Genomic DNA, 27,930 nt, shown 5'->3' with positions numbered 1-27,930 from the left:
GTAAAGTGAGTGGAGCAGGGGCGAAGCACACTTCCCTGTAGTGCTCCTGTGCTGATGGAGATTGTGGAGGAGATGTTTTTGTGTGAAGTAGGAAACACACAATCCAGCAATAAGTCAAACTCCACTCAATTGAATACAGGAGTCAGGATATAGCGTTCAAGCTCCAGTGCTTTATTGGGCAGTACTCACATATACAATTGAATAAGACTGAGAGAGAAACAGAAATATACCACAAGTACTTAATGCAGCAAACTTGAGTCACACATTCATAAGAAACTAGGAATGCAGAATCTGCCCCAATTAGCTGAATTTTCATGGAAATAGTTTAAAAAAAACAAACTACCATTTAAGAGAGTTGCAACAAATAATGTATTTAAATGAAATAAACAACAATTGGAACACTAACAATAATACTACAGTACTATAAAACTGTACATTAGTACCTAGAAGTTATCGACTGAAGAATTCATGTAGTGTACGCTGTCATCTTCTTTTGATTGACTGTAAATGAACAAAATCAGTACAGGCACCTAGTGCAGATAATCGACTGTTTTCATTGCCTTTCTACATGAAGTAGTGTCAACGATCACTGCTTTTTAATTCACTATTGGTCAGCCCAAATGAATAGCATAACACAAGCATACACAACTGCCACCATTGAAAAACTGTTTGCTCTAAGCACAGTGTGGTGTCTTAATGCCCACGCAAGTGCATGGGACTGACAGTTGTTAGAAACTGTTACATCCCCCAAATCTTCATTTTCATTGTAACTTTGAAGGTGATTGATGATACCTTCACATTCTTCATGGTTCCAAACATGCTGAAGTAGTGAAAGAGTTTAATTTTCACTTCTGTCTGTTTCTCACATATCCAAGCCTGAATGTTTGAAATTGCAATGAGCAAAACAGCTCTGATTTGTCTTACTACTTATTTCTCATCAGCTGTCAATGACAAAAGTCACTGCTCTTTGAACACAACCACATGCAACTAACTCTATTTAAGATCTGTTTGCTCTAAGCACGGTATTGGGTCAGATGCCACATAAGTGTATGTGACTGATGCGAGTTAGAAACCGTTCTGCAACGGTCTTGTGTCCCAATTAAGCAGCATAGTGCCCTAAATATACAAAGGAAGTATCATCTATTTTTTCAAATTTTTTTAGTCTTTAAGATTTGTCCCAGATAAGTGGCTGCTCAAATTAACTGATGGCCCTATTAACGGAAATCCACTCTATGCGAAGCTAGACTTGTAAAATATCCACAAATTATACACAGCATGAGTAAGTGAAGTTTTATAGTATGAAAGAAGTTTAATACCTGCAAGCATTCCTGAAATTATCAAGGTTGGTCATGCACCATACTGCTAATCAGGAATAAACATTTATAAAACATTAACACAAAATATTGCTCAGGTAGAGTTTTATGAACTAAAACAACACTTGAAGATGATGATTTCAATGCCACAAATGAAAGAAATATGGCAAAGGATTGTGTACATGTTCTGGTAAGATGGCACCAAATAGTGGTGACTATTTGCATGCAGCTCCAATAGAAATCATCAAATATTCCCATTTAGGACTACTACAGGTGAAATCCACAGTCCCAGCTATGGTTACTACAGTAGGCAGTATCACCTTAACGTGTTTAAAAGGTCTATCAATACTCAAAATCACTGAACCTCAGATGGCAGACTTGGGTCGCGACTGCTGTTCCCCTTTAAGAAAGTGAAAGCGGGGACACCACGCCAGTTAACGGTCACTATTGAAATGCAGAGGCCTTAGACTTCCACTGCAGACTATCCTGCTGATGTATGTACAGTCTCAGGAAAATTAAATTGAAGATCTCAAAGTGAGATTGCTGTACCAGAGGGAGATCAGAGACTGTTGTGTCTTTGCTTCATTGAAGCGTGCCTATCCCCTGCCATTTCGAATGCAGCGTTGCAGCTGAATGGTTTCACCATTGTCTGCAAAGACAGGACAGCTCAGCCTTTTAATGGCAGAGCAAGTGGTATATGCTTTATGATTAACTCATCATGTTGCACAAATGTGGCAGTTCTGTCTCAGTTTTGCTCAACCAATCTGGAACATCTAATGGTCAAATGTTATCCAAGGGAGTTTTCTGCTATCATCCTGGTAGTGGTTACATTCCACCTCAGGCAAATGTCAGGCAGGCTCTGGATGAGTTGAGCAACATAATCAGGAGTCATTAAACTGAGCACTCTGAGGCCTTCCTTATCTTTGAAGGAGATTTCAATGAGGCCATCATGTCAAACTGTGGAATCAAAGGAGCCAACACACTTGCTCACTGTCATACCACTAGCAGCAACACTTAATGTGCCACCTCACACCTATACTTTGGAAAGTCTGATCACCTGACTGTATTTCTCCTCCCATCATATAGAAAGAGACTACAGACCATAGTATCAGTGGTGAGGACCAAGAAGGTGTAGTTAAGGGAGGCAGAGGAGTACTTACAAGGCTGCCTTAAAATGGTGGACTGGACAATATTCAGGGATTCATCTCCGAGCTACCAACTCCATCAAGACCTGCGTGGATGGGCATATGCCTATGAGAACATACTGGTCATACCCAAACCAAAAGCTGTGGATGAACCAGGAGATTCATAGACTGCTGAAGGCTGGATCTGTGGCATTCAAGACCAGTGATCCAAAGCTTTGCAAGAAGTCCAGGTATGACCTATGGAAGGCTATTTTAAGGTTGATAAAACACTTCTGATTAAGGGTAGAGGTGGAATTGGATGTACATCAGCTCTGGGTCTGCAGGCCATCACCTTCTATAAACTGAAACCTAATATCATAATGACTGAGGCTTCTCTCAATGTTCAAAGTAAATTTTATTATCTAAGTGCATATATGTCACCATTTACAACCCTGAGATTCAATTTCATGTGGCCATACTCAGCAAATCTATAGAAACTATAACAAAATCAATGAGAGACTGCCCAACAGAGCGTTCAACCAGAGTGCAGAAGACAACAAACTGTGCAAATGCAAAAAGGAGAAACAATAATATAAATAAAAAGCAATAAATATTGAGAACATGAGATGAGTCATTGAAAGTGAGTCCATTGCTTGTGGGAACATTTCAATGATGGAGTAAGTGAAGATGAGTGGAGTTATACCCTCGTTCAAGAGCCTAATGGTCGAGGGGTAGTAACTGCTCCTAAACCTAAGGCTCTTGTACCTTCCTCCTAATGGCAGCAATGAGAAGACAGCATGTCCTGTGCGATGGGGGTCCGTGATGATAGATACTGCTTTCCTGCGACAGCATTTCATGTAAATGTGCTCATTTGTTGGGAGGGTGTTTCCTGTAATGGACTGGGCTGTATCCACTACATTTTGTAGAATTTTCCATTCAAGGGGATTGGTGCTTCCATACCGAGCTGTGATGCTGCCAGTCAATATACTTTCCACTACACATCTATAGAAGTTTGTCAGTTTTAGATGTGCTCAATGCCTTTTATGCATGGTTTGAAAGAGAGATCTTGTGATCTCTGTCTTGGAGGCCGACGTCAGAACATCTTTCAAGTGAATGAACCCTTGCAAGGTGTCACACCCTGATGGTGTGCCTGATAGGGCCCTGAAAACCTGTGCCAATCAACTTCTGGAGTGTTCAAGAACATCTTCAATCTCTCACTGCCGCAATCAGAGGTTCCCACTTGCTTCAAAAAGGGGACAATCATACAAATGCCCAAGAAGAGCAGGGTGGACCACCTCAATGACCCACGCAGTGGTAGTCACATCTACTGTGATTAAGTTCTTTGAGAGGTTGGTTATGGCTAGGATCAACATCTGTCTAAGCAACGACCTGGAGCCTCTGCAACACCTCCCTCTGCAACTGGATCCTAGACTTCCAGACTGGGAGACCTCAGTCAGTCTGGATCGGAAGCAGCATCTCCAACCATCATACTGAGCACGGGGACCCCCCAGGGCTGTGTGCTCAGTCCACTGCTGTTCACTCTGCTGACCCATGGCTGTGCTGCAACGCACAGCTCGAACCACATCATCAAGTACGCCAATGACACGTCAATCAGCAAGAGCGATGAGTTAGCATACAGAGGGGAGGTGCAGCGGCTAATGGACTGGTGCAGAACCAACAACCTCTCTCTGAATGTGAATAAGACAAAAGAGATGGTTGTTCACTTCAGGAGGACATGAAACGACCACTCTCTGCTGAACATTGACGACTCCTCCGTAGGGATCATTAAGAGCACCAATTTTCTTGGTATTCACCTGGCAGAGAATCTCACCTGGTCCCTCAACACCAGCTCCATAGCAAAGAAAGCCCAGCAACGTCTCTACTTTCTGCGAAGGCTTTGAAAAATCCATCTCCCACCCCCCATCCTCACCACATTTTACAGAGGTTGTATTGAGAGCATCCTGAGCAGCTGCATCACTGCCTGGTTCAGAAATTGCACCATCTCGGATCGCAGGACCCTTCAGTGGATAGTGAGGTCAGCTGAGAAGATCATCGGGGTCTCTCTCCCTGCCATTACAGACATTTACACCACGTGCTGCATCCGCAAAGCAAACAGCATTATGAAGGTCCCCACACACCACTCATACAAACTCTTTTCCCTCCTGCCATCTGGCAAAAGGCACCGAAGTATTCGGGCTCTCACAACCGGACTATGTAACAGTTTCTTCCCTCAAGTCATCAGGCTCCTCAATACCCAGAGCCTGGACGGACACCAACCTACTGCCCTCTACTCTGCCTATTGTCTTGTTTATTATTTATTGTAATGCCTGCTCTGTTTTGTGCACTTTATGCAGTCCTGGGTAGGTCTGTAGTCTAGTGTAGTTTTTGTGTTGTTTTACATAGTTCAGTGTAGTTTTTGTATTGTTTCACGTTGCACCATGGTCCTGAAAAATATTGTCTCGTTTTTACCGTGTACTGTACCAGCAGTTATGGTCGAAATGACAATAAAAAGTGACTTGACTTGAATTTGCCTATCACCAAATAGATCTACAGTGGATGCAATCTCACTGGCTTTCCACTTGGTCTTGGATCACCTGGACAATAGTAATACCAATATCAGGTTTATAGCTTGCAGCTCAGTGTTCAACACAATTATACCATCAGTTCTAATTAACAGACTCCAAAACTTGAGCCTCTGTACCTCTCACTGCAACTGGATCCTTGACTTCCTTTTCAAGAGACCACAGTCGGTGTGGTCAGAAATAATGTCTCATCCTCAATGATGATTAACACTGGTTAATCTCACTGCTCTATTCTCTCTACGTCCACATTTGTGTGGCTAGACACAGCTCATACGGCATCTATAAATTTGCTGATGACACAATGGTTGTTGGCAGAATTTTGAATGGTGATGAATAGGTGTACAGGAGTTAGATAGATCAGCTGGCTGAGTGGTGTCACTGCCACAACTTTGCACTCAACATCAGTAAGACCAAGGAATTGATTGTGGACTTCAGGAAAGGGAAGTCGAAGGAACTCGCACTAATTCTCATCAAGGGAACAGAAGTGGATAGGTTCAACAGTTTCAAGTTCCTGGGTGTCAACATCTCTGATGATCTATCCTGGGCCCAACATATTGATGCAAATAAAAAGACGATATTTCATTAGGAGTTTAAGGAGACATAGATCTACTCATTTCAGCAATACTCAGTCTAAACTATTGTAATATTTAAATCAGATGCCTTATCAGCTGCTTCTATCCTCTATCATTTGATATTATGTAAGGTTATTGGATGAGTGAATACAGACAACATCAGAGCTTGTGAACAGATTAATCCGTTCCTGTTTATATTGCTGTTTATAATGGTCTCTCACAGGTTCAGAGCAGTGGGTCAGATGTTTCAATAAGATACCTGCTGTGTAAAGTTAAAGGTATATAAATATATATAGTGCCTATAAAAAGTATTCACACCCCTTGGAAGTTTTCACGTTTTATTGTTTTACTACATTAAATCACAGTGGATTTAATTCGGATTTGTTGACACTGATCAACAGGAAAAGGCTGTTAGTGTCAAAGTGAAAACAGATCTCTACAAAGTAATCTAAGTTAATTACAAATATAAAACACAGAATAATCAGTAATCACCCTCCCCCCTTTTATATGACACACCAAATTATCACTGTTGCAGCCAATTGGTTTTAGAAGTCACATAATTAGTTAAATAGAAATCTGTTTTTTGAGACCTGTGTGCAGTCAAGTTGTTTCAATTGATTGTAGTCAAAATATACCTGTATCTGGAAGGTCCAACTGCTGATGAGTCAGTATCATGGCAAAAATTACACCATGAAGACAAAAGAGCACTCCAAGCAACTCTGTAAAAAGGTTATTGAAAAGCACAAGTCAGGTGATGGATACAAGAAAATTTCCAAGTCACTGAATATCCCTTGGAGTAGAGATAAGCCAATCATCAAGAAATGGAAAGAGCAGACTGTCTTCAAAAACTGAGTGACCGTGTAAGAAGGGGACTAGTGAAGGAGGCCACCAAGAGACCCATGACAACTCTGGAGGAGTTACAAGCTTCAGTGGCTGAGATGGGAGAGACTGTGCATACAACAACTGTTGCCTGGGTGCTTCTCCAATCATAGCTTTATGGGAGGTGGCAAGGAAAAAGCCACTGTTGAAAAAAACTCACGTGAAATCTTGTCTAGATTTTGCCTGAAGGCATGTGGGAGACTGAAGTCAGCTGGAAGAAGGTTTAATTGTCAAATGAATGCAGCAAAATACAGGGAAAAATGATACAGTCTGCCAGAGAACTGTGAGTTGGGAGAGGTTTGTTTTCTAGCAAGACAATGACCCCAAGCATAAAGCCAAAACTACACAGGAATGATTTAAAAACAACAACATTAATGTCCTGGAGTGACCAAGTCAGAGTCCAGACCACAATTCAATTGAGAATTTGTGGCTGGACTTGAAAAGGGCTGTTAGCTGATGATCCCCATGCAATCTGACAGAGCTTGAGCCATTTTGTAAAGAAAAATGGGGGAAAAATTGCATTGTCCAGGTGTGCAAAGCTGATAGAGACCTATCCACAGAGACTCAAGGCTGTAATTGTTGCCAAAGGTGCATCTACTAAATACTGACTGGAAGGAGGTGAATACTTATGCAATCAATTATTTTGCCACTATATCCTGATTTCCCTTAGTTGAACGGTATTTTTGTTTGACTGTAACAGAATTCTGTGCATGAAACGCTCATCAGACATGAGCTCAGTTTGAAGGACTGTGAGTTAAATGTGTTTCATTTTCTAGTAATCAATTTATTTTGGAGATAGGCTGTTCCATTCAATTTAGAACTGCTCATTGCCTTTCATTGTTTATAAAGTTGATTAGCTGTTTTAACACTATGACATCTATTAGAGAGTTCAAAACTGTACAGATAGATCCAAGCATTTCAAACGTGGATTACTAACCCTGAGGCACATTTTTCCAGAGGGATTTTTTGAATCAGGATAAGTTACAGATCGTAGACATCTGTCTCTAATACAATGGACAAAGGTTTTTCTAGGGGAACCTTAGTTGTAAATCCAAGGAAAACAGAAAATTACAGCAATTCAGATTGAATTGTAGCATATAGATGCAGAAGTTTACAACATGCAATGAACAAAGCAAGTATTTGCACTTCAGTATTATCACAGAAAAAGTAAGCTAACAGTTTCCCTTTGGTAACACACATCAAAGTTATTGGTGAACGCAGCAGGCCAGGCAGCATGTCTAGGAAGAGGTACAGTGATGTTTCAGGCGGAGACCCTTCGTCAGGACTAACTGAAGGAAGAGCTTCTAAGAGATTTAAAAGTGGGACCCTCTCAGTTGGATTTCAAACTTGTAGTACTGATGTCAATGCTTGCCGCATTTGTTCCTGGTGTTCTTGTTTCCATGTGTGTGTTGATTTTGCTCCTCAAATCTATATTCTTTCTTTACAATCTCCAATATTAGTATTTCTATTTATCATTTTGTTCTTTAGATAGATAGATATACTTTATTGATCCCGAGGGAAATTGAGTTTCGTTACAGCTGCACCAACCAAAAATAGAACATAAATATCGCAATACAAAAACCACAAACAATCAAACAACAATATACAAACTATGCCAGATGGAAATAAGTCCAGGACCAGCTTATTGGCTCAGGGTGTCTGACCCTCCGCGGGAGGAGCTGCAAAGTTCGATGGCCACAGGCAGGACAACCTCCCGTGACGCCCAGTGTTGTATCTCAGTGGAATATGGCCGGAGTCCAACAGCAAAAAGTTCAATATCCGGTCTACAAACACGTTCCTCGTTCGTAATATGACCTGGATTACACCATCCATTGTTAACCAGAGCAGTAAGCCCCCAACTCCTTTACGTTTACCGCTCTCAGTTTTTACTCCATTCAACATTCAACGTAAATTTATTATCAAAATATAATCTGTGAAATTCAGATGGCTATGGAGGCCAAGTCATGAATGTATTTAAAGCAGAAGTTGACAGTTTCTTGATGGTAAGGCTGTCAAAGGTTACAGGGAAATGGCAGGAGTGGGGTTGAGAAGGATAATAAATCAGCCATAATGGAATGGCAGAACTGTCTCGATGGGCCAAATAGCCTAATTCTGCTCCTATGTCTGAAGGACGTATGGTTAAGTACATATATGGAACTGTATATTACCTTGAGATTCATTTTCTTACAGAAATTTATGGAAAAAAAGAATACAATAGAATTTATGAAATTATAAACAAAGACTGACAAACAATGTGCAAAAGAAGATAAATTATGTAAATTAGAAATAAATATTGAGAACATGAGTTGTAGAGTCCTAGAAAATGCGTCTGTAGGTCATGGAATCAATACAGGATTATGGTAATTGAAGTTATCCACACTGGTTCAGGAGCCTGATGTTGGATGATAACTGTTCCTGAACCTGGTGGTGTGTGACCTAAGGCTTCCCGCTGGTAGTAGTGTGAAGAGAGCATGGCTTGGATGGTGGAGTCTTTGATGATGGGTGCTGCTTTCTTACATTCAGTTCTACTATGCATTCAGTTATACTACTGCCTAGTTAAGTGCACTAATAATTAACGCAAGGGAGTTGGCAGATGCTGGAAATCCAAAGCAAAATACACAAAATGTTGGAGGAAATCAGAAGGTCAGGCAACATCTTTGAAAGTGAATAGATAGTCGACATTTTGGGCCACTAAATGTATCTTTATCTCCCCCCCACTTTCTGTAGAGATTGCTCCCTCCGCAACTTCCTTGTCCATTCTTCCCTCCCGGCACTTATCTCTACAAGCGGCTTAAATGCTACACCTGTCCATACACCTCATCCCTCACCTCCATTCAGGGCCCCAGGCGGTCCTTCCAGTGAGGCAACACTTCACCTGCAAATTTGCTGGGATCGTCTAGTGTGCCTGGTGCTCCCGATGCCAGACATCCCACCTCTCCTGGAAGTTCCGGGAGTCTCCCGCAAATTAATAGTGGCTCCCTGATGCCTGCAAATTATATACAATGTCCCAGAATTCGATTTTTTTGAGAGCGAGCGTGAGAGAATGCGCAAGAGAGAGTGAGAGAGCGAGCGCAAGAGCAAGAAAGCAAGCATGAGAGAGCGACTGCGAGAGACAGAGCAAGAGAGAGTGAGAGCAAGAAAGCAAGCGCGAGAGAGAGTGAGAGCGAGAAAGCAAGCGTGAGAGAGAGTGAGAGCGAGAAAGCAAACATGAGTGAGAGTGACCACGAGCGAGAGCAAGAGCAAGGGAGTTCCAAAAAAAGTCAGAATGGAAGAGTGTTCCAAAAAAAGAAAATATAAAACGTACGTCACCTCAGACTACACTAAAGTGTACCCCTGCCTAATAGGGGTCAAAATAATGACAGTGTTGCTCGCTGCATTGTTTGCAACAGTGACTTTTCTATTGCCCATGGTAGGTTAAGACTGTAAAAGACATGTTGAGGTGAGTTTAACAGGTGTCATTCGTTCATTAGCATAGCTAACGTTATTTAAACTAGCTGGCCAGCTGCTAAGGAGCTACTCTATTGCAGACATCCCACTTCTCCCAGAAGTCTCCCGCAAATTGATGATGCTACCTCCCTGAAGTGAGTTTTTGCAGGGTGGGATGTCTGCGATGCTGCCTCCTCTACATTGGTGAGACCTATTGTAAATTGGGGGACAGCTTCATCGAGCACCTCCGATCCACAAGTAGGTCTTCTCGGTGGCCAAATATTTTAATTCTAGTTCCCGTTCTCATTCCAATATGTCGGTCCAAGGCCTTCTCTTGTGCCAAGAAGAGGCCACCTCAGGGTGCAGGTGCAACATCTTATATTTTGTCTGATGGCATGAATATTGATATCTTCTTCTGGTAAACAAATTCTCCACCCCACCTCCTCTATTCCTCTTTTACCTCTTCTCATCTGCCTATTACGTTAAGATGCTGGAAAAGATTTGTAGCTCGGGTTGACGTGGACACACTAGCCTGTTACTTCCCCCTGCGTGCTGTCCTTCTTCCCTTTCCCTCCTTTCTCCTATGGTCCACTCTCTGCTCCTATCAGATTCCCTCTTCTTCAGTCCTTGACCTTTCCCACCCACCTGGCTTATCTATCACCTTCGAGATAGACGATAGATCTATACCCTACCTCACCTTTCTATTCTATCTTTCCCCTTCCTTTTCAGTCCTGAAGAAGGGTCTTGTCCCAAAAACATTGACTATCAATTCATTTCCATTGATATTGCCTGTTCTGCTGAGTTCCTCCAGCATTTTGTGAAGTGCACCAATGACCCATATATGGAACTTTAAATACTCTTTTTTATCTAATAACCCTTTGGATTTCAGAATCTGTATCAGGTTTAATATCACTGGCATATGTTGCGAAATTTGTTGTTATGTGCCAGCGGTACATTGCAATATATTTTTTATAAATGTAAATTTCAATAAGAAGTATAAACAATATGTATTAAAGTAGTGCTAAAAGAGAAAAACAAGACTGAGGTAGTGTTCATGGGTTCACTGACTATTCAGACATCTGATGGCAGAGGGGAAGAAGCTGTTCCTGAATTATTGAGTGTGTACCTCCTCCTAAGAAACCTGGAGCAATAGGATGTGAATTACATAGGACCATAAGTTTAATGAGTCATATCACCAAGATACTTCTAAGAATTTTGATGTCAAGAGCTAAAAGTAAGATTCAAGCTGAAATAGGTAAAGAACAATGTGGTTTTGTGAAAGATAAAGGTACAAGAAACGCAATATTGATGTTAAGGATACTATCAGAACGAGCTATTCAAATGCAAAAGGATTTATTTTATCGACTACACAAAAGCATTTGATAAAGTGAAGCATAATAAGTTATTTGAAATATTACAGGAAACTCTAGATCTAGGTTTGAAAGACCTCCGAGTAATCAGAAATCTGTACTGGGAACAAACTACCGCTGTAAGAATAGATGGAGAAGTGAGTCAGTTTATGAAAATCAAGAGCGGCGTTAGACAAGGGTATGTTTTCTCCCCTGATTTATTTAATGTGTGCAGTGAAACAATATTACAAAAAATAAGAGACATCTTGGGAATCAAAGTTGGCGGTGAAAACATGAATAATTTCAGATATGCGGATGACACTGTTAATTGCAAGTACGGAGGAAGATCTACAAAACTTAATTGATATAGTCTTTGAAGAAAGTGCAAAAATGGGTCTATCTATCAATTGCAAAAGGACAGAATGTATAGTGATATCCAAAAAGAAGGAGAATCCTATTTGCAGGCTGAGAATAAACAGGGAAGACATAAAACAAGTACAGAACTTTTGCTACTTAGGAAGCTGGTTGACATCAGATGGCAGGTGCGACATGGACATGAAAAAAAGAATAGGGATGGCAGAAGACAATTTTATGAGAATGAAGAGTATACTGACCAATACTAAACTAGGCATGACAACCCGCCTGAGAGTACGGAAATGTTACGTTTATCCGGTTATGTTATATGGCAATATCTAGTAACATGAGGAAACGAATTGAAGCAGCAGAGATGTGGTTTTTGAGGAGGATGGAAAGAATATCATGGACGAAACAAGTATCTAATGAGGATGTCATGAACAGAGCAAACACAAAAAGAGAAATAATGTATGAGATCATGAAAAGGCAACGTAACTTCATTGGACATGTGATTAGGAAAGAGGAGTTAGAATGCACGGTAATTATGGAAAAGATTGAAGGGAAGAAAGCAAGAGGAAGACAAAGACAAATGATGATGGAGACAGCGGAACTGGAAATGAATACCAATGAATTCATCCACTTGACCCGAAACAGGAGTGTGTGGGCCATGGCAGTCAAAGCTCAAACTGGGCATGGCATCTGATGATGATGATGATGATGATGACCTCCTCCTTGATGGTAGTAATGAGAAGTGGGCATGTCCTGGTTGATAGGGGTTCTTAATGATGGATGCCACTTTTTTGAGGCACCACTCCTTGAAGATGTCCTGTATGCTGGGGAAACTAGTGCCCATGATGGAGCTGACTGAGTTTACAACTTCCTGTAGCTTATTTCAATGCGGTGCACTGGCCTCCACTCCCACCCCTCCCCCAGACCAGATGCTGATGCAGCCAGTCAGATTGCTCTCCATGGTGCATCTGTAAAATTTACAAATGTCTTTGGTGAGATGTCAAACTCCTCAAATTCCTAATGAAATACAGTCGCTGTCATGCCTTCTTTGTAACTGCATCAATATATTGGGTCCAGGATAGATCCTCAGAGATGTTGATACCCAGGAACTTGGAATTGCTCACCCTTTCCACTTCTGATCCCTTGATGAGGACTGGTGTGTGTTTCCTCAACTTATTCTTTCTGAAGTCCACAGTCAACTCTTTTGGTCTTACTGATGTTGAGTACAAGGTAGTTGCTGCGACACCACTCAACTGCTGAACTGTCTCGCTCCTGTACGCCTTCTCGTCACCATCTGAAATTCTGCTTGCAAAGTTATTGATGGCATTTGAGCTATGCCTGGCCACACAGTCATGGGTGTAGAGAGAGTAGAGCAATGAGCTAAACACGCATCCTTGAGATGTGCCAGTATTGAGTATCAGAGAGGTAAAGATTTAAAGTTTAGAGATTTATGTTACTTTCTCCAGTTCAGTTTTGGTCCAATGAGTTTATATTATAGCACACTCCCTCTCCCTATGGTGCCCAAGATGCAAGAAAAGCAGTACTTTTTTCATAAGATATAGGAGCAGAGGTAGGGCGTTCAGCCCATCGAGTCTGCTCCACCATTCAGTCATGGGCTGATCCAATTCTTCCAGTCGTCCTCACTCCCCTGCTTTCACCCCATACCCTTTGATGCTCTGGCTAATCAAGAACCTATCTATCTCTGCCTTAAATACACCCAATGACTTGCCTCCACAGCCGCTAGTGGCAACAAATTCCATGGATTTACTACCCTCTGACTAAAGTAATTTCTCCGCATCTCAGTTCTAAATGGACGTCCTTCAATCCTGGTTGTGCCCTCTTGTCCTAGATTTCCCTACCATGGGAAATAACTTTGCCATATCTAATCTGTTTAGGCCTTCTAACATTCGGTATGTTTCTATGAGATCTTCTCTTATTCTCCTGAACTCCAGGGAATACAGCCCAAGAGCTGCCAGACGTTCCTCATACAGTAACCCTCTCATTCCTGGAATCATTCTTGTGAGTCTTCTCTGAACCCTCTCCAATGTCAATATATCCTTTCTAAAATAAGGAGCCCAAAACTGCACACAGTACTCCAAGTGTGGTCTCACAAGCTCCTTATAGAGCCTCAGCATCACAGCCCTGCTCTTATATTCTATACCTCTAGAAATGAATACCAACATTCCATTCGCCTTCTTCACAGCCGACTCAACCTGGAGGTTAACCTTTAGGGTATCTTGCACAAGGATTCCCAAGTCTCTTTGCATTTCTGCATTTTGAATTCTCTCCCCATCTAAATAATAGTCTGCCCATTTATTTCTTCCACCAAAGTGCATGACCATACACTTTCCAATATTGTATTTCATTTGCCACTTCTTTGCCCATTCTGCTAAACTTACCTAAGTCTCTATGCAGACTCTCTGTTTCCTCCACACTACCCGCTCCTCCATTACAGTAACCTGCAAAAAGAAGTACTTTGTTTCAATGTACGGTATCCTCCTGAACGCTTCAAAACACAGAGCATGCCACAACAACGCACTGTTACTGAAAGTTGGGAATCAAATTTATTAAGCAATAAGCCTAGTAGTAATGCATTTGAAATAAGTATGTAATGAATGATGTAAGTCAGTATCTGCTTCAAGACAGTAGGCATCAATTATTCTTCCACAGTTCTCTATCATGTTTTAAACAACTTGGACCACACATCTTTGTAAAGAACTGTTATGTGAGGAAAAACTGAACAAGTTTTTTGTTAGCACTATGTCAAAAAGGAAACTTGAGAACATAATACACCAGAGTGGTATGATTTATTATTTTAATTCAGACTGGTTTAAGAAAAACAATTATCATTTCCAGTTTAAGTGGATCCAGTGAAATATATTTCCCGCAGTGACATATATGTCAATGAAATTAGATTACACAGATGCAATCAGGTTTCTCAAGAGAGAAATTTGTACACCTACTGTAGAAAACACAGCTGTGCTGCAGAAGTCTTTCTTGCGGGGCCTCCTGATTAGATCATTGTATAGAAATAAGGCAATACCTGTTTAACAACTTTGTGATCAGTCTAATCACTCCTAATATTTGCAGAGATTATGTTTCCAAAGAAATGGAAATATTTTAAAATAAATTGAAGATGCTAGAAATGTAAAACAGGAAATGCTGGAAAAACTCAGCAGATTAGGCTGCACCTGTGGGAAGAGAAGTGGAGTCAAGACCACTGACAAAAGGTCTTCAGCCTAGATCCTCAAATCTGCCTCTCTTCCCAATCATGTGCTCAGGGGATCTGGCCACATCTGTGGGAGAATTAATATCTCAGGTTGACAACCCCACAGGAGAGGTGTTTACTCTGTTACTTTTGCAACAAATAAGTCCTGACCTGCTGAGTATTTCTAGCATTTTCTATTGTTATTTGTTTCCTAAGTCTTGTTAAGCAATTCAGGTTAATGGTGATAAAATAATCTTACAATTGCTAAGAAACTTTTAAAAAAATCAAAAACAGAAAAGGTTAAAAATACTGAGCAGTTCACACAGCATCTGTGAAGAGTGAAACTAAGTGAAAATTTCAGATTGATAACCTTTCACTCGACCTTGTCAGTTACCTAAACTGAAGTTAGACAATTCTGTCTATGACTCTATATTTGTGCGGTGAGGTGGATTTGTTCAAGACTAACTTTGTATACGAAGTTTAAGAATGTTTCATAAGGAATACCTGTTTTGGGATTTAGAATCCAAAGCATTAAATATCAGAGCAGAAGCATATATAGATTCTTGGATCCTATAACTTGATTTAAAGATCTGTCTTTCTTAATATGTAACCTTTTGATGTTTGGAGAGAAACGTGAACGCTGGTTGGATCAATCCATAATCAGTTTACTTTGTTTACATTTTCTTATACACCCCCCCCCGTATGCTGTTAAAAATATTCAATTCTTCTTTGAAAAAATGTAATGATCCTTCCTTAACCACTCCTATGACAATATATGCAATGTTCTAAAAAAATTCTTGCAGTAAACCACCCTTCTCAGTAATAATTGACAAAAGTTGACAACTTCTCATTAATGACAAACCCTGTGAATCCTTTAAGGCACCCAATTTCACGTGTATCATTAACTTTTTTCTGTTTAATTCTTTGGCAATGTATTTAAAAGTTAAAATACTGTTGAAATTTTAAAGTATTTTATGTATGTCTTTGAGAAATGTTGTATCTTGATCCTTAAGTCAATAAGTTCATCATCATTATCTATCTAATAATTAATTATCTTTCTGTCTCTGAATTTACTTTCTCATCCAAAATTTGTTATGCCTTATAATGTTAACAAACCAATGAATAAACGCAAGAGATCCTGCAGATGCTGGAAATCCAGAGTAACACACACAAAATGCTCATCAGCACTTATGGAAATGAATAAATGGTGTTTTGGACCGAGACCCTTCATCAGGACTCGAAAGGAAAGGGGATGAAGTCAGAATAAGAAGGTGGGGAGTACAAGCTAGAAGGCGATAGTTGAAGCCAGGAGAAGGGAAAGGTAGGTGGTTGTGGAATGGGTATGAAGAAGAAGCTAGGAGGTGATAGGTGGAAGAGGTAAAGGGCTGAAAAAGAAAAAACTGAGAGCAGAATGGACCATCAGAGAAAGGAAAGGAGGAGGGACACCAGGGCATGGTGATAGGCAGGAAAGGAGAAGAGAAGATGTAAGAAGGGGCCAGGGTGGGAAACGGATGAAAAGAAAAGGGGGGGGGGGAATCACTGGAAGTTAGAGAAATCAACGTTCGTGCCTTTAGGTTGGGGCTACCCAGAAGGAATATGAGGTGCTGCTCCTCCAAGTTGAGTGGCCTCCCTGTGACCAACATGTTGGAATAGGAATGGGGTTTGTAATTAAAATGGTTGGACACCAGGAAATCCTGCTTGTTGCAGATGGAGTGAAGATAATCTTACTGATGTAGAGGAAGCTGCACCGGATGCAGTAGATCACCCCTACGTACTCGCAGGTGAAGTGTCACCTCACTTTGAAGGACTACTTGAGGCTCTGAATGGAGGTGAGGGGTGAGGGAGGAGGTGAACGGGCAGGTGTCGCACTTAGACCATAAGACATTGGAGCAGAAATAGGCCAGTCGGTCCATCGAATCTGCTCTGCCCTTCCATCATGGCTGATTAATTATCCCTCTCAACCCATTCTTCTCCCTTGTCCCCATAACCTTTGATGTTCTGATTAATCAAGAACCTCAAAACTTCTAGCTTAAATATACTCAATGACTTGGTCCGCACAGCCCTTAGTGGCAATGAATTCCACAGATTCACCACCCTCCAGTTAAAGAAATTTCTCCTCATCTCTGTTCTAAAGGGATGTCCCTCTATTCTGAGGCTTTGTCCTATGGTCTTAGATTCCCCACCTGCAGAAAACATCATCTCCACACCCACTTTATCCAGATCTTTCAATATTTGATAGGTTGCAACGGATTCCCCCCCCCCCCCGCCCCCCCCCACTTTCTTCTAAAATCTTGCAAGCACAGGCTCAGAGCTATCAAATATTCCTATATTTTAACCCTCTCATTCCTGGGATCATTCTCGTGCACCTCCTCTGGACCCTTTCTAATACCAGTACATCTTTTCTTTGATATGTGGCCCAAAATTGCTCACAATTCTCCAAGTGCTGCCTGACCAATGGCTTATAAAGCCATAGCATTACACCTTTGCTTTTGTATTCTAGTCCTCTCGAAATGAATGCTAACATTGCATTTGCCTTCCTTATCACTGACTCAACCTGCAAGTTAACCTTTAGGAAATCCTGCACGATGACTCCCAAGTCCCTCTGCATCTCTGATTTTTAAATTTTCTCTCCATTTAGAAAATAGTCCACACCTTTATTCCTTCTAGCAAAGTACATGACCATGCACTTCCCTACATTATATTCCATCTGCCACTTCTTTGTCCATACCCCTATATGTCTAGGTACTTTTATTTATTTATTGAGTAACAGCACAGAATAGGTCATTCTGGCCCTTCAAGCCATGCTGCTCAGCAATCCCCCGATTTAACCCTAGCTTAATCGCGGGATTATTTACAATGATCAATTAACCTACCAGTTGGTATGTCTTTGGATTGTGGGAGGAAACCAGAAAACATGGAGAAAACCCATGCAATCATGGGGAAATATAGAAACTCCTTACAGGCAGCAGTGGATAGTGAACCTGGGTTGCCTGTACTATAAAGCATTGTGCTAATCACGATGCTACTGTGCAACCCTACCTTGCTTCTTCAACACTACTTGCTCTTCCATCTGTCTTCAGATCATCTGCAAACTTGTCCACAAAGCCATCATTTTCTTCATCGAAATCATTGACATACAATGTGAAAATAAGCAGACCCTACATCGACCCAGCAGCACACCATTAGTCACCAGCAACCAACCAGAATAGGCTGTTTTTATTCCCACTCTTTGCCTCCTGCCACTTAGCCAATCTTCTATCCATGCTAGTATCTCTCCTGTAACACCATAGGCTCTTGTTTTGTTAAACAGTTTCATGTGTGGCACCCTGTCTAAGGTCATCTGAAAAACAAAATAGACAACTTCCACTGACTCTCTTTTGTCAATCTTGCCTGTGATTTTATCAAAGAATTCCAAAAGACTTGTCAGGCAAGATTTCCCCTTAAGTAAACCATGCAGACTTTGGCCTACATTATCATATGCCTCCAAGTACTCCAAAACTTCATCCTATATAATAGACCCCCAACATTTTTCCAACCATTGAAGTCAAGCAAACTGGCCTATAATTTTCTTTCTTCTGCCTACCTCCCTTCTTAAAGAGTGGAGTGACATTTGCAATTTTTCAGTCTTCGGGAACCATTTCAGAATCTAGTTGTCTTGTACTGGTTTTATAAAATCTTCCTGTAGTTTTTTTGCTTTATTATATGGCCTCTCTTTAGTTTTTTAATGCTGTCTTTGACTTCCCTTGTCAGCCACAGTTGCCTCATCCTCCCTTTGAAATATTTCTTTATCTTTAGGATGTATCTTTCTTTTGCCCTACAAATTTCCCCCATTTACACCAGCCATTGCTTTTCTGCTGTCATCCCTGCTAGTCTCCCCTTCCAATTAATTTTGGCTAGCTTCTCTGTCATACCTCTGCAATTCCTTTTACTCCCAATCCCAATCCAGAATTACTTTTTCCCTAGTCGGCTCCACCACGAGCTGATCTAAAAATCCATCTCATAGGCATTCTACAAATTCCCTCTTGCAATCCAGCACCAACTGGACTTTCCCAATCTAGATGCATATTGAAATCTCCCATGATTATTACAACTTTGCCATTTTTACATGCCTTTTCTACCTCCTGTTGTAATTTATATCCCTCATCCTGCCTACTGTTTGGATGCCTATATGTACTCCCATCAGGGTCTTTTAATCCCTGCATTTTCTTAACTCTACCCACAAGGATTCTATTGTACATCTTTTGATCCTGTGCCATCTATTTGTAAGGATCTTATTTTATTTTTTACCAATAGAGACACCCCACCTCCTCTGCCTACCTATCTGTCCTTTCGATACAATGTGTATCCTTTGATGTTAAGCTTGTAAGTATAATCTTATTTCAGTTATGTCCAAAACGTCATACCTGCCAATCTCTAACTGCACCACAAGATCATCTACCTTATTCCGTATACTGCATGCATTCAAATATAAGATCCTTAGTACTGTATTCATCACCATTTTTTATTTCGGCCCCCTGTTACACTTATCTCATCCCACTGAGGTTCAGGTGTAACCCATCCATTTTGTACAAGTTATACCTTTCCCAGAAGAGTTCCTAATGATCTAGAAATCTGAAACCTGTCCCATGCATCTATTCATCAACCATGCATTCATCTGCCAAACTATCCTATTCTTACCCTCACTGGCATGTGGTGCAAACAGAAATCTAGAGATTACTAACCTGGAGGTCCTGCTTTACAGCTTACTATCTAACTCTCCGTATTCTCCCTTCAGGACCTCCTGCCTTTTCCTACCTATGCCTTTCGTATCAATAAGTATCACGACTTCCAGCTGTTCACCCTCCCCCTTTAGAATACCATGGACTCAATCCAAGTCATTCCTGACCCTGGCACCTGGGAGGCAACGTATCATCTGGCTGTCTCTTTCACATCCACAGAATCTGTTTTCTGCTCCTCTAGTTATAGAATTCCCTATCACTATTGCATTCCTCTTCTCACCCCTTCGCTTCTAAGCCACAGAGCCAGACTCAATGCCAGAGACCTGCTCTCTGCAACTTTTCCCTGTTTGACCATTCCCCCTCCCCCCCAAAGCAGTATACATTGTTATTATTGAGGGAACAGTCACAGGGGTACTCTGCACTGGCTGCCTATTCCCTCTCCTGACAGTCACTCAGGTACCTGCTTCCTGCAGCTTAGGGGTGACTATCTCCCTGTAGCTCCTATCTATCACCTTCTCATTTTTCTGTATGAACTGAGGTCATTCAGCTGCAGCTACAGTTTCTTAACATCATCTCTAAGGAGCTGCAGTTCGATGCACTTTGTGCAAATGTAGTTATCAAGGAAAATGGAGTTCTCCCGGAGTTCCCATATCTGACACAAAGAACATTCCACTACCTCTGGATCCATTCTCAGCGCACCTAGCTATGTACTAATAGAGAGAAAGAAAACTGACTGGAAACTTACTTCTTACTTACTTACTTAGAACCTCTGCCTGTGCTTGCCCAACCTGGACCACTCTAACACTGGCCCACTTACATAATGGCCACTCAAACAAAAGCTGCACCGCTTTCACCTCCTTGCTTTTTATTGGCCCTGTGCTGATCTCAGCCTGCAGAAAGTTAGCTGAAAGCTCCTAAGCTGCTTTCAAACTTTGTACTGCATCACCAGTGAATGACCTCTCATATTGATTTCAGTCTACTTCTTTCACTTGCAGAGATAAATGCCAGGAGGGAGATTAGTGGGAAGGGATGAATGGACAAGAGAATTACAGAGCTAGCAATCTTTGCAAAAAGTGAAGAGTGACTGGGAGGGGGGTAGGTAAAGATGTGTTCGTGGTAGGGTCCTATTGAAGTTATGGAGAATGATCTGCTGGATGCAGAGGCTCAGGGGGTGGTAGATGAGGACAAGGGGAACCAGTGAATATTAAGGATACTATGTGCTTCTGGAATAGCAGCAGTCTCTGAAACAATATGTGAATATTCAGCAAAGAAGGAGGCTAAAGAAAAACTGAATTCTTTCCACATGAACATCAAAAAACAATAATTAAAATGGTTCACATGATTAGGTACATCTCTGCTATCATTTTCTTATTCTAAAAGAATACAGTTAAGGATATATAACCTTATGATGCAACAAGATATAGTTTCGTAGCAAATGTTGGAAATCCTCATGAAAGCTGGATAGTATCTTGTAAAAATCAGTGTTGTGACAGGAAGTTATTACAGAGTTTGCTGAATGCAATGGTGATTCTCATTACTTAATTTGACACTTAATAATGTAAGTCATAGATGTCAAGGTGCATCTTCTTTACAGGTCTTGTATCTTGTATCTGCGTCAGCTTGTCAGCATTGGACCGGGGACAAGGTGTGTCGTGGGGTGGATTGGAGGGAATAACTTTTTGATGAGATTAGTATTTGCAAGAACTAACCAATATGACAATTTGAAAGTTAGGATTGGAAGCACTTGGAAACATGTAGATTGGAGAGTGAAACTGGAATGTTAGTTTCATTCCTTATTTGTGGTACAAAAGTTGAGGCATATAAAGGAAATTATGTAGGATCTAATTTACTGATACTTACAATTATGGATGCACTTAATTAATGTTTGCATTGCACAAAAATTATTTGTATTAAATAAACTTATCAAATGACATCTTTTAGAAACTTTCCAATTTTTAAAAGCATGGCATGAAGCATGCCTGGTTTGTTCCTTGTAAAGCATTTTATTTAAAATTTACATTTAACTGTCTGTTAAAGGACTTGGGTATTCTTTGGTTAAAGGGTTTGTTCAGCAATTCTTATTATTAATAAAATCACTTCCGCATGGAAGCAAAGTGGAAAGGATTTTAGTAATATGATCTTGGAACTTTAAAAAGATCTACTAACTTAACTTAATGCTAATTGCTGCCCCAAATAGTTCAAAATAAGCTTATTATCAAAGTGATTAATTTATGAGATTCATTTTCTTGCAGACACACAATAAAATCAATGAAAGACAGGACAGATAGACAACCAGAAAACAAATGCACAAAAAAATAAGAAGAATAATAATCCAACGTATTACAGGACCCTGTAGCAGTTTAACATAATCTGATTACTGACCTGGCACAATCAAGTGACAAACATCATTCATCAAAATCTTGCTTTAAAATACAAACTCATAAATGAAATCACACCTTATTGTAAATTCAAGCCTGATCCAGTTTTAGAGTCAGAATACCACAAACTATATTATGACTGATCAGTTATTACAGATAGGACAATCCAAAATAACCATCCAAATATAACAATATAGGATAAACAAGCAAGAACCACTTTTTTAATAGATATAGCCATTCCAAGCACACATATTTTACAAAAATCAATAAGTGAAAAATATCAGAAATATGCTGAATTAAAAGAGGAAATTGAAAGACTTTGGAACACAAACAAGAAATACATTGTCCTGATAGTAATATCTCCAACTGGTGTCTTCCCAAAGGCACTACACAATAGCATTAAACAATTAAGACTGCACAGTAATATCCACATAAATTTTCAGAAATCCACAATACAAAATACCACTAGAATAGTCCGAAAGTTCCTAGCAATTGACAAATGAATGTGCTTGGCTATGCCTGTACCTCAAGCTTTAGCAGCTTGAGTTCAGAAAAAATAAACAATAATAATAATAATAAATAAACAAATAAGCCAATATTGAGAACATGAGACGAAGAATCCTTGAAAGTGAGTCAGAGGTTGTGGGAACAGTTTAGTGATGCGGTGAGTGAAGTTGAGAGAAGTTATTCCCCCGGTTCAAGAGCCTGCTGGTTGAGGGGTAATAACTGCACATAAACCTGGTGGTGTGGGTCCTTCCGTACCTTCTTCCTGGTGGTAGCGGTGAGAAGAGATCTCGGTCTGAATGGTTGGGGCCTTTGATGATGGATGCTACTTTCTTGTGACAGTGCTCCATGTAGATGTGCTCGGTGGTGGGGAGGGCTTTACCTGTGATGGACTGGGCCATATCCATTACCTTTTGTAGGCTCTTCTGTTCAGTGGTATTGGTGTTTGCATACCATGATGCAACCAGTCAATATACTCTCCAGCACACATCGATAGAAGTTTGTTAAAGTCTTAGATGACATGCCAAATCTTCGCAAACTTCTAAGAAAGTGGAGGTGGTGCCATGCTTTCTTTGTAGTAGTCCTCATGTGCTGGGCCCAGGACAGATCCTATGTTATGATAACACTGAAGAATTTAAAGTTGCTGACCCTCTTCACTTCCAATCCTCCTGATGAGTCTTGGTGTATGGACCTCCAGTTTCCTCCTGAGGTCAATAATCAGCTCCTTGGTCTTGCTGAGATTGAGTGAGAGGTTGTTGTGGCATCTCTTAACCAGATTTTCAATCTCCCTCCTATATTCTGATTCATCACTACCTTTGATTTGGCCAACAGTGGTGATGTCATCAGTAAACTTAAATATATTATTGGAGCTGTGATTAGCCTCACAGTCATAAGTATAAAGCCAGTAAAGCAGAGGGCTAAGCACACAGCTTTGTGGTGCACCTATGCTGATGGAGATTGTGGAGGAGATGATGTTGCCAATCCAAACTGACTGGGGTCCGCAAGTGAGGAATTCGGATTCCAATTGCACAAGGAGGTTAAAGTAGGGGTTAAAATCAAAATCTTCAGTGGCATAACATCATGGAAAGTTAAGTTCATACCTTCAACACTGATTTCCATTTAATAACTCTCTTTAATAATGGCACTTCCACTGCTATTTATTTGTGTTGTCCAATAAAAAAAGATGTTATGTTGGAATATCTACAACTTAAGATAGGCCTATATCACTGGCCACTTCCATGTTTTCACGTAAAAAGGGTCTATTCAAAGTTAGTTTCTAAATCAGCTTATGCTTATTATCTTGTGTTGCATGCTTGAAAAATTCAGTAATATATGAAAAATGATTTATCAAGTGCTCAGGGCTTATCCTTTTTCTAATAATTTGTAAACCTATCTGAATTTAATTTAAGCATTTAGAGACCTGAGGTTTCACCTGAAGTTCTCTAAATATTTAACTTAGAACATATAATCATTTTCAAACCATGACTTTTGACCCAGGGTGATAGTGAAATTTTAATCTCACTTCCTTTTAAAAATTATTTTATGATCAATTTTCACTTGTATGTTGGTTAATTTCAGCCTCCTGGGAGCAGCAAGGCTTCTCCAAAATTAAGCATGAAACGATCACCAATGCAAGATAAACGAGCATGGTCACCCACGCATCTGATCCCATCAGTCAGATCTGGTTCTATCTCTGGTAAGCCAGAGCTACGTAGATCCATAACCCCAACCAGTAATGGTTCTGGATATAAACATACAATTAAATCTTCTTTCAAAAACAAAAAGAGCACATAGAATAAAGAATTTTAACATCAAAACTACTAAACTTCAAAATGATGCCAATTGCAAATACTTCAGGAAGGAACGATTGATTACAAAATACAGGATGAATTTGGCGTTTTCTGTTCTGCTGACCGCTATGAATGGTGTTGGGCATAGCATTTTTTAAAAATTTGCTTTGTACGTTTCACACGATTTTATAAAATTTCCAAAAAAAAAGATCGAAACCAGGAAACTGTTCACTGTCTATCTTTCTTCAGATGTATGGTGATTTCTTTGGGTATAGCCTATAGCTGGAAAACTCATAATTTATCTTGTTTAAGGAGATGTCAGTACTGTTAAAATCAGAAATAGTTTATTTAAAATATTTGTCTTTGTTCTGCCAAGTAGAGTCACTGTTATTGGTTATTTATTTTGTTGTTACCTTCAGAAAATCTAAAGGAGCCAATGTTGCCAGAGGAATTAGAGAATATTTTTCTGTGTAGTTAGTTGACTAGGCATGAAGAAATGATTTTTTCATCAATTATCTAGCATTCCCTACATTCACTCCAAATATTCAACCATTTTAAATCTTGGTTAAATTAATTGTAGTGTTATTTATCAGAAATGTAAATTGAGAATTTGATCCCAACTTATTCAAAGAAGGATAAAAATGTAACATATGTTAGATAAAGCAGTCTTTTATTTTCTCAAGTATTAATGTAAAGATATACTTTTGTGACTAAATTTAATGCAAATGAATGTATTTGTTCCTGAGCTGTACATAGTACAAATTCTGTTTAATGAATATGATATGCATTGTAGCATGACATCATGCACCACGAATCCTGAGATGTGTTAATTTGTGCAAGTCCATCCAGCTAACTGGAGAAGGGTAATGATGCTTGATCTTGACTAATGTTTTGATGGCATATACAGGGCTTTTAAAAGCAAATGAGAAAATAGATAATACAAAATATGTTATTTTTCTTCTGTAATGTGATTCCAGTTATTTTATATGAGCTGGTTTAACTTTTAATCTTTTCTTTTTGAAGTATTCATATTAGAAACTTCCCCCCAAGGTAATACTGTACCAGTTATAAATTTTACATTAAGCATAAGCATTTCCTTACATTATATTAACACTTAGCTAATATTTCATCACAACCCTGTAATAAAAGTGTCCAGTTCAGGTGTATCATAAAAATGTTAACAATAAAATAAATTGTCTTTCTATACCCTATGTTCTGTGCAAATGCTTAAGAATGTTTGTGCTGTCCATGTCGCTGCTTTGAATTAGCTCCACTTTTGAAAACCTCTCTGAAATCATTTCATAATATTGTGCCGTGACTTGTTGAGATCTTATTTGATGGAATTGTCATTGCAATCAAGGCTAAGTACATTGACCCAAATAAGAATGTTTTCTACTGCAACAATTGTGACATCTGCCCATCAAACTCCAATTTCTCCAATAAAGTGGTAGTTAAGATTTGTAGTTGAGAATGTTAGCTAGGTGAAAGACTGTAATGCTGAAAGTCACATAGAGGTTGAAAATAATTGACCCTGGGCTTTGGACATTTAAGGAAAGCATAAAAAAGAGATAGAGGAAATGTTACCCAACAGATTGGTAACTGATTCATGTAAAATAGTTATATTAACTTATTTTCTCACCATTTCTATTGCTTTTCCTTTATCTATTTTACTAGTCACATCAAATAGTTACAAAATGAATTATTGAGAACTAAGTATTGATATGTCATCTATTGTGAAATTAAAATTCTATTCTTAAACAATGTTCATTTTCACCTTTGTATGAGTAAAAGAAAAATGCAATATTACAAGTCTGTATGGATATTCTGATTTTAATGAAAGTGATGATGTATTACATTTTCAAAGTTGACTTGTTTTGTTTTAGCAATTCATCATATACTAACATAATTTAGATGAAGATATCTCTATTTTTAATAAAGAAAACAGAAAATGTTGGAAATATTCAGCAGGCCAGTCCTCATTTGCAGCAAGGAAACAGTATTGTAAATATGCAGGTTTTTTTTGGCTTTTCATATGTGTATCCCCTATTCCAAAAAGTGCGATGGTGTGCTTGGTATTAAATCACTTTGTCCTTAAAAATTTCCTGGACATTGTTCTCCTATACTGTATTTCAGCAATATCTTATTTAATTTTTTTCTTCTATTTGCTGGTTGGATGTACAACTTATCCAAATGCTTAATGAATGTATTTTTTTAAGGTGAGCATAACAACATAAGGAATGGGAGCAGCAGTAGATTATCAAGTCTTTGAAGATGCTCCACCATTCATCAATATAATGGTTGGATCTTCCTTGTTATTTTCCGACATTATCCCTACATTCCTTAGTTACAATAAAACTACCAATCTCTGTTTCAAATGAGTGTTGTGGTTGAGCTTTCATGGTCATGCTGGATGGAGATTTCCAAAGATTCACTATATTCTGAGTGAAGAAATTTCTCCTCAACCCAGTCCTAAATGCTCTTCTACTTGTTCTCAAATTGTGTTCCCTAGAGCTCTCATTGAGAGACTGTCCTCTTTGCATCTGGCCTGTCAAACCCTTATGCAAATTTTGATGAGAACTTCTTTCATGTTGCTCAACTCTGAAGAATACAGTCATAGACTGCTTCACTCAGCCTGTACAGTAAAACTGCCATCCTTGGAACCACTCCAGTGAATCTCCACTGTACTTTGTCTATGACATATACAGCCTTTCTAGGTAAGGAGACCAAAGTTGTAAATTACTTCAATTGCAGACTCACTAAAACCTGACATAATTTCAGTAAAACTTGATTACATCTGTAATCAAAGCCCCTCGTGATAAGAACCAATATTTTATTTGTTCTTCTGATCCTCTGTTGTACCTGCTTGCTGACTTTCAATAACTTATGTACAGATACAGCTAAGTCTTTTTGAAGACTAACACTGCCTAATCTCTTGCTGTTTAAGAAATACACTGATTTTTCTTATGTACATCAAAATAGATGTCCTTGAATTTTTTTCACATTACATTCCATTTGTCATGTTCCTGCCCATTCACTTAACTGTCTACATCTCCATGAAGCCACTTTACATCTTCTTCTATATCCATAATCCTACCAGGTTTAATAATCAAGGGCAAACTTGGAAATATGACAGTTGTATCCTCATCCAAATCATTCTTGAAGATTGGAACTAGGTGAAGTCAAAGTACTGATCCTCTGAGTATCCCATTATACACAGCTTGATATTCTGAGAAGGATCTATTTATTTTCATTGTTTGCTTTCAATCTGTGTCAGTGGTTTACTCCCAATTCCGTGTGTTCTAATGTGCCGCATCTTCCAAAATTCCAAATACGCAACCTCCACTGGTTTCCCTTTATCGGGTCAGAGTGTGATGCAACACAGAGGCAAGTCCTTTGGACCACCAAGTTCATGCCAACTATCAACCATCTATTTGTACCAATTTTACATTCATTCCATTATATTCCCTCCACTTTTTCATAAACTCTCCCTGGATTCTGCCACTCCAAGAGGAATTTTACAGTGGCCTATTAACCAGTACTTCTTTGAAAAGTGAGAGGAAACTGAAACACCCTGAGGGAACCTGCAAGTTCACAGGGAGAATGTGCAAACTCCACATAGACAGCATCCATGGTCAGGATCGAACCTGGGTCTCTGGGTCTGTGAAGCAGCAACCATTTAAAGTCTTTGCCATTCATTATCAATTCTTGGTCCTCTGAGTTCTAA

General features: G+C 39.6%; 1 protein-coding gene across 11 annotated transcripts in view; it reads left to right on the top strand.

Annotated features, from left to right (window-relative positions):
- stk33 (serine/threonine kinase 33) overlaps positions 1-25,983 on the top strand; it is a 226,891-nt gene extending 200,908 nt beyond the window's left edge. For 9 of the 11 annotated variants that reach the window (XM_072272555.1, XM_072272558.1, XM_072272554.1 and 6 more), the window contains one exon: positions 23,995-25,978. In XM_072272555.1, the coding sequence (XP_072128656.1) occupies positions 23,995-24,210 (216 nt within the window). In that variant the 3' untranslated portion in view covers positions 24,211-25,978. Of the gene's footprint in view, positions 1-23,994 lie in introns of all 11 variants that reach the window. The other 2 variants (XM_072272561.1, XM_072272559.1) reach the window with 2 other exon arrangements.
- The last annotated feature ends 1,947 nt before the right edge of the window (positions 25,984-27,930 follow it).

The sequence above is a fragment of the Mobula birostris genome, chromosome 11 (assembly GCF_030028105.1).
Source record: "Mobula birostris isolate sMobBir1 chromosome 11, sMobBir1.hap1, whole genome shotgun sequence".
NCBI lineage: Eukaryota > Metazoa > Chordata > Chondrichthyes > Myliobatiformes > Myliobatidae > Mobula > Mobula birostris.
Note: the sequence above shows the minus strand (reverse complement) of the source record. Positions and strands in the feature narration are given on the sequence as shown.